This window comes from Sinocyclocheilus anshuiensis, unplaced genomic scaffold (assembly GCF_001515605.1).
Source record: "Sinocyclocheilus anshuiensis isolate Anshui unplaced genomic scaffold, SAMN03320099.WGS_v1.1 scaffold355, whole genome shotgun sequence".
Classification (NCBI taxonomy): Eukaryota; Metazoa; Chordata; class Actinopteri; order Cypriniformes; family Cyprinidae; genus Sinocyclocheilus; species Sinocyclocheilus anshuiensis.
Window position 1 is genome coordinate 2,193,642 of NW_015549571.1, and position 7,427 is coordinate 2,201,068.

Below are 7,427 nucleotides of genomic sequence, written 5' to 3' on the forward strand. Positions count from 1 at the left end.
GCGTGTGTGTGTGTGTGTGTGCGTGTGCGTGTGTGTGTGTGTGTGCTGATGCTGGAGCATCAGGCTCTATTGTTGTTCCTCACACTGGAGCCCAAGAGCGGGCACAGACAGCGTGGTGTGGGGGAAAGGGGGTGTTCACACATACACGCACAAACACACACACTTTGGCAGGAGGCCAAGGCTTTTCCCAGCACCGGCTGTGCTTGTCTCTTGCTGTGTGTCAGTCTAATCAGGCTGAATCAGACTGTGGCATTGAAGTATTTTATCTGCAGTTTCCAGCCTTGTCTCATGCACGCATGAACACATATAGAATCATTCAAGCAAAGCATGTATATTACAATTCATGTTTTAATTTGTATCTTTCTCTCTCTATATATACAAATATAAATATAAAATATAAATAAAATACACTTAAAGAGAGTGTATTTTCATGACAATGTTTCTTAAAATACTTAAAAGTCCCTGTTTTAAATATGTTAAATTAAAAGTTATTTCTGTAATACTAATAAATGCATTAAATTGCAAAAACTTTTACATTGTTACAAAAAAATATTTAAAATAAATGCTGTTCTTTTGAATTATCTATGCAATAAAAAAATCTGAAAAATTAAGCTGCAAAATAGTTTTCAGCATTGATAATAATGAAAATTGTTTCTTGACTTGATATGATTTTTGAAGGATCATGTGACAATGAAAACAGCTGATCATTTATTTATTTTTTGTTATTTTAAATTGTGATGATATTTCCCAATATGATGTTTTTTTACTGTGTTTTTGAACAATAAAAAAATGGTGAGCGTAAGAGACTTCTTTTGAAAACATAAAAAACATGTAATAAAATAAAAATTGCAACCCACACTTTATCATAGGAATGTATATCACATTACAAAAGAATGATGTTGCCACTCTTCCCTTGTATATTTACAGCAAATAGCGGCATTATAACAGTGACTGGCCAACTGGCGAGTACGCTTTATTTACTTGCCAAAGCCAATTTCCACTTTTCCCTTCTGACGACACTGAGTGGAAACAGATTCAGATCTGCCAAAAACCAAACCAGGACTGCACCATCAGTACAGCACCATGTTTAGAGGATAAAGGCTGATTCATGAATGCTTTAAGACCAAATCATATGGTAAGAGGCTTCAAAAACACATTTAATACCAGGAGATACCATCCCTGCAATTCATTAACTGTTTACAGTTGGTTATTGCCCTGAATATAACATGCATGCATGCTTATATGAACTCAATCACAATTCATTACACAGTGAAAGCTACGTGTGAGTGTAAAAGAGTGAAATGAGACACTACTGCACTTTGTCTATGATGTTACGGTCTGGACCGACTGTTTACTGTACTTCCAAAAATCCGGAAATCCATTTTGAACCAGATTTCAAACCACATACACACTGTAAAAAACAACCGTGAATTTAACGGTAAAAGACTGTAAAAATGCTACAGTAAAAACCTGTTAAATGGTTAACGGAGGTTTGGATCAATTTTTTTCAGTTTCAGTTCAGACAACAAGCAACTAAATGTATTTGAGTTGGATACGCCAAGAAATCAGATTTTTTGCTGCCTGCTGAAAAAAGCATTCACTAAACCCTGTCAAAACCAATGCAACACTTCCAGACTGGATTAGCAAATAATCTTCTTCATGGCCCTTAAAGCCTGGCCTGCCTCCACCCAGTGTATTGATCAGGTGATTGATTATGTAATGAATTAATAACCACTTTAGAGGAGACAACAGAACACAGATGCTTCACAAAAACAATCGCTCATTTCATCAATGCATGATTCGCCTCATCTGATGTTGTGAGCCAGTTTCACACAGTCATATAATGTTTAATAAGCAGTGCTAAAGAGAACTTCAGAAGGAAGTAACAGCTTATAACAGGAAGGATAACAAAGGAGGGGTCCAAGCATGACAATCAACACAATTATTATGAGAGAATGTGTATTGTGTGGAAATGTGTAACTATCTAAATACATGACACAAGATTCAAATTACTTTAAATGGTTAACTAAAGATTTTAGTTCATCTTAAATCAGTACACTTTTTTTCATAAACAATATAAATAATTATGAAATGACAAAAAAGGTGTACTTAGAAAAGCACTCAAAATAGAACCTATTGAACTATAAACGTTCCATTTGGTTGTAATATATTCCAATATAAAGTATATTCTTTTAAATGTATTTCCATAATAAAAATTCTGTTTAAAAGTGTGCTAAAGCATGCTTATTTTTCACAAGGGCACATAGTCCTGTGTTGGTATAGAAGAACATCTAACCATAAATACTGAATACACAGGCAGCGTGTGAGCCATATGTGGCTGAAGAAGGTATAAAACCCTCTTCAGATCGCTGAGTGTGGCGCTTGTGAATGGATTACTGTTCACTCAGCCACATAACGTCTTTTCTCTAGGAGGGCAAACACCCACTACAACTGGATGTGGCAGAAGAGAGAGGATTTATGGTCCCATTCACTCAGTCCCTCTCTTCCTCTTTCTTTTTGTTGGCCCCAGGGCCACGGGCTGCCAGGATGTATCTGTATATCCATTGATGACGGCTGAAGGCTGTGTTCTGCAGGCAGATGTCCTCCCCTCCACCGGGTAAAACCACAGTAAAAACCCCTCTGCTCTTTGATACCTCACCCAGACTTCCAAACATCTGCAGATCATTGGCACTGGAGATCTCAAAACCAATGCTCTGCACAACTCAACAATGTCTTTATGATCAGGCCTAAAAAATAGCCTGCTTTGTTCTTTACTTGCTCTGAAGTTCTAGGTGAGAAATGGCCTCTTATATATTGCCATGGAACTGATGGTGAACCATTTGTGCTGCAGACATGAGCGATATCTAAATCGTGCAGCTTGTTGAGGAAGTGTGCTATTACTTTGTGATTAGATTTACGTACAAAGCAGATGAAATAAAAATCCCACTGACATTGATGGAGGGAGACCAGAATATCCAACACAATCTCATGGCAATTTGTAACTGTTTTACATTTTGGTGAATTGGTGGCTAGTTTACACCCCAGTCGTGGTTATTTTTAGGGGTGGACCTTCATGCTGTATGTTTTTCCAAAAATCGTTTTCATACGATTCACATTGCACAAATTCATACAACTTCGGCACCTCATAAAATAGCTATGTTTTACCATGAATTCGGGTTGGAATATTATAGAGACTTTGTTGTGGTCACCTTGAACACACTGTCAACCACAAAACAACACCCTGGCAGCACTTTATTATGGCAGCAAGCTCTGCAAAAGCATGAAAGAGAGCCTTCAGAAAATGTAAAAATCTGTTTCAATCTGTCAACATTTCCACACTCCCAAAGTCCGTGAGTTCCAACTATTATTCTTTCTGTAGTTTGTGGGTTTTCTCTGAAACTCTTTGTTATTTATCAGCCTGTGCTTGCAGATATGACCTTCAGCTCAAAAACTGAGATACTTCACACACTTCCTCCAAAGAACCTCACCTTGAACCATGCTCACATTCAAAAGACAGAAATAAAGGCATGCAGCACAGTTGTGTACACTGTAAAAAATTATTGTGATTTTAACAGTAAAAGACTGTAAGTAGATGAGGCGATTGTGTTATGCAGTGTGTGTAGATGTGTTTTCTGTTTGTGTGTGTGTGTGTGTGTGTGTGTGTGTGGTGTACCAGAATCCTGACCTATAGCCCGCTGTGTAAAGCTGCAGGGTTTATGCATCACTCCTCAGCAGGGGTCTTACAGCCTGGACCACTTACTTTAACATTAGCATTTCTACCAGCCATTTCCTCTCTGTAAACTCCAGAAACACTGCACATGATACGAACTCTTGCCTCTATTCTGACCCTGTACGTCAAGGGTTGTTGTGACATCATTGCTAATATATGACAACTGCACTCAACATACACATTATAAATATTTATGTTCACTCTGTAAAGACAATAAGAGCAACATAAATGGTTGAAATACATCAAGGAATTTGCTTGTTACAAATGGGCATGTGGCAACAATTACAGAATCGCCAGACCTAAAATCTGTAAACTCCTGAATTCATTGACTAATCTTTCAAAGACCGAGAGCTTATAGAAGAGGCTGGTTTTTAAGCAATTTAGCTATAAAAGCCTCCCTCAAACTAGGGTAAAGCACACATCCCAGCAAAAACTTTGTGGCACTTCCAACACTCACAAGCAATGAGCTTGTAGATAAATGACACATTAAACAGAGATGTGTTTGTAATTAGCTCCTTCCCAATCACTGTCCCATGAGCCCAGCACGAAGCCCAGTTAAGTACACAAAAGTGACAGTGATTTGACACTTCGTCAGACTTAATATATGGCAACGAACCAGCCATTTTGTCTACTACAGCATACAAATTGATAACCACAATCCTGAGAAATAATGCATGAGATGTTATCAAGTAGTTATATGGTGCTGTTCAAGAGATATGGGCTGGGTTTTCAGAGCAGGGCTAAAGCTCATTGTAGCTGTCAGTCCCAACAGGATAACGGTCCTAATGCATTCCCATCACACAACCTGCACCTCAAGCATCCTTAAACCACACAATGCCATGATGTATCCCATTGGTTTCAATTAAAAAATTAGTTATTTTTCTTCAACCTCCTTTTGAGTTTATTAAAAGGTCTATCTCTTTCTCAATGCAGTTTCAATTTAGTGTTCTTCACAAACAAAAACTACATTGCCAAAACAGCACCAAATAAACGAAATAAAATAACAAAATTGAATAAATGAGAAAAAAAGGCATTAACTGAATAAAATATGATTACATATCTATGAAAATAAATATAATGAGCACTTGGTAAATTAAAGAGGAATAGCCTACATTGCGAAGGTAACTGGGAGTTGAAGAAAGGATGACAAATAAGACAAGTGCGCCGATAATTGTAATATGAGCCAGCGTTTCTACAGAGATCACGGTCTCTCCATCTCTCCTCTCATCGTACCTGCTTTGAAGAAGGCATCCGTTTCTGAATCATTGGGTCCGTCCTCCGCCGCTTCAGCAGAATTCATCTTTCCTCTTAGATCTCACAGTTCAAGATAACGGGAAATATATCCAGATTCAGCGCTCCATCATCTCTATATGTCTGTGTTGTGATGGCACAGCCCTCGATCAGAGCGACAAAGCGCAGCTCTGCATTGCCTTCTATTGTCTCCAGATGCGCCTCTCCTCCTCAGATCGCTCTCATCGCTTCGTAAGAGTCGGTTCGTTTGAACCGGTTCACTGATCGATTCTTTCGCGAATCGGTCTATCCGGTCGGAGCGGTTCTCAAAAGCACTGAACTGTTGTTTCGGACTTGTCCGACTCTAACCGAGTCAAGAGCCGCTGAACATGATCCTCATTGCTCGGGGTTAGGATGAGTTGATCAATGGGTCGCAAAGTAAGTGAATAGAGTTAAGAAATAGCCTTAGGAAACAACTTATGTGTAGTGTGACAGCTCACACAAAGGGCAAAGAGATTGGTTTTAAGGCAAAACATTGTAACTATTAGAAAATATGAGGCATGTTTACATCCAAAGTAGGCTATTTCTGCAAATAGCCTAAGATAATCAGCATTTGCCTCAGTGGTATTTTCAATTTTCAAAGAAAAGCAAATTAAACAGGGCTTAATGTTAATCTCAGTTAGTGTGGGGCATCAAAGTGAACTATAAAACACATCCAAATGTAATGCTGTAGGCCAACGTGAATTAAGGCTAAAACACAATAAATAATTGCGTTGCATACATTGGCATGTATTGTTGAAAGATTTTCAAATGTTAAATGGTACGGGTGTGACGTAAATTACCGATGAATCTTTTTTTTGAATCTCTATATTTAAATGAACGGTTCAAAAGAACCGATTCGCGGAATTGAGTCGGAGCAGCTCAACACAAAGCGTGTGTCAGATGAGAAAGAGCTCGTCCCTGCCAGTCAACGCGGATGATGTCATGAATCCTGAATCATGTCAGCGGGCGTGTTGGTCACTCTTTTCCTCTCTTATAAATATTTTCTTTAACAAGTTAATGAGTTATTTTAGAAACGTAAGCATACTCGTTTAGATGGCCTCCCGGAGCGCCAGAGACTGTGTTTGCGGCTCTGGATTGTAGGCTATTTTTCCAACAATAGAGAGCAGAAGGGAAGTGTGTGCGCGTGTGTTTGTGTGTGTGTGTGTGTGTGTGTGTGTCCTCCCTCTGTGAAATATCACGCCCCCTTCACTCAAGCACTCTTCGGGCTATTGATGAATCCTAATGCTGAGAACATGTATTTTCATAATAAATAGGAAGCACGTGTGTATGTGTGCATTGTGTTGTACACACACGTTCGTATGCGCTGCTACACTACAAAAATTAAATAAAATAAAGACACACACATATACCGTGGGTAAAATAAGTATTGAACACATCCACATTTTTCTCAGTAAATATATTTCTAAAGGTGCCGTTGACATGCAATTATCACCAGATGTCGGTAACAACCCAAGTACTCCATACATACAAAAAGCAAAACAAATAAGTTCAGAAATTAAGTTCTGTGTAATAAAGTGGAATGACACAGGGAAAAAGTGTTGAACACATGAAGAACGGGAGATGCAAAAAGACATGGAAAGCCAAGACACCAGCTGAAATCTATCAGTAATTAGAAAGCAATCCTGCCCCTCGTCAGTGGAAATTAATATTAGCTGCTTCAGTCGCAACTGATGGCCTATAAAAAGGTGTCTCATGACCAATGTGTCACACAAGAAACATTTCATGATGGGTAAAAGCAAAGAGCTCTCTCAAGACATTCACAACCTTATTGTTGCAAAACATACTGATGGCATTGGTTACAGAAGGATTTCTATACTTCTGATGTTCCAGTGAGCTCTGTTGGGGCCATAATCTGGAAGTGGAACATAATTTCACCATAAACCGGCCACGACCAGGTGCTCCTCGCAAGATTTCTGACAGCAATTATCAGAAGAGTTGTCCAAGAGCCAAGGACCACTTGTGGAGAGCTTCAGAAAGACCTGGAGAACTAATTCTGGGGAAATAATGTAGTTTGTTTTGAATGGGTTTTGTTTTTTTGTTGTAGAATTAATATTTAAAATACATTTCATAAAATGCATTTTAAAATAACGTTTTGATTATTTAGTGATGAAAGCTGTTTGCTTCTGAGAAGCTTTCAAACCAGCTGATAAACAGACTGGTTGTGGGGTCTCTTTAGAAGAGAAATATTGAGGATGTACTGCCCCCTGGCGACTGACACTAAATAGCACAGTTGAAATCAATTATTTTGGGTGGTTCAGAGACACTGGGCACCTTGCTTGTAAACGTCTCCAAGCATCAAATCGTTAACTAGAACTATACAAAACTAGGTACAAAGACTAGGTAAAAACTATATGTGACCCTGGAGCACAAAAGCAGTCTTAAGTCGCTGGGGTATATTTGTAGC

At 38.7% G+C, this 7,427-nt stretch overlaps 1 protein-coding gene across 1 annotated transcript in view; it reads right to left on the reverse strand.

The window, feature by feature from the left end:
- The window catches only part of LOC107657356 (kalirin-like), a 231,818-nt gene extending 226,655 nt beyond the window's left edge, over window positions 1-5,163 (reverse strand). Inside the window, 1 exon segment of the mRNA XM_016445398.1 lies at window positions 4,964-5,163. Within this exon segment, the coding sequence (XP_016300884.1) occupies window positions 4,964-5,030 (67 nt within the window). The 5' untranslated portion in view covers window positions 5,031-5,163.
- Window positions 5,164-7,427: the final 2,264 nt, after the last annotated feature.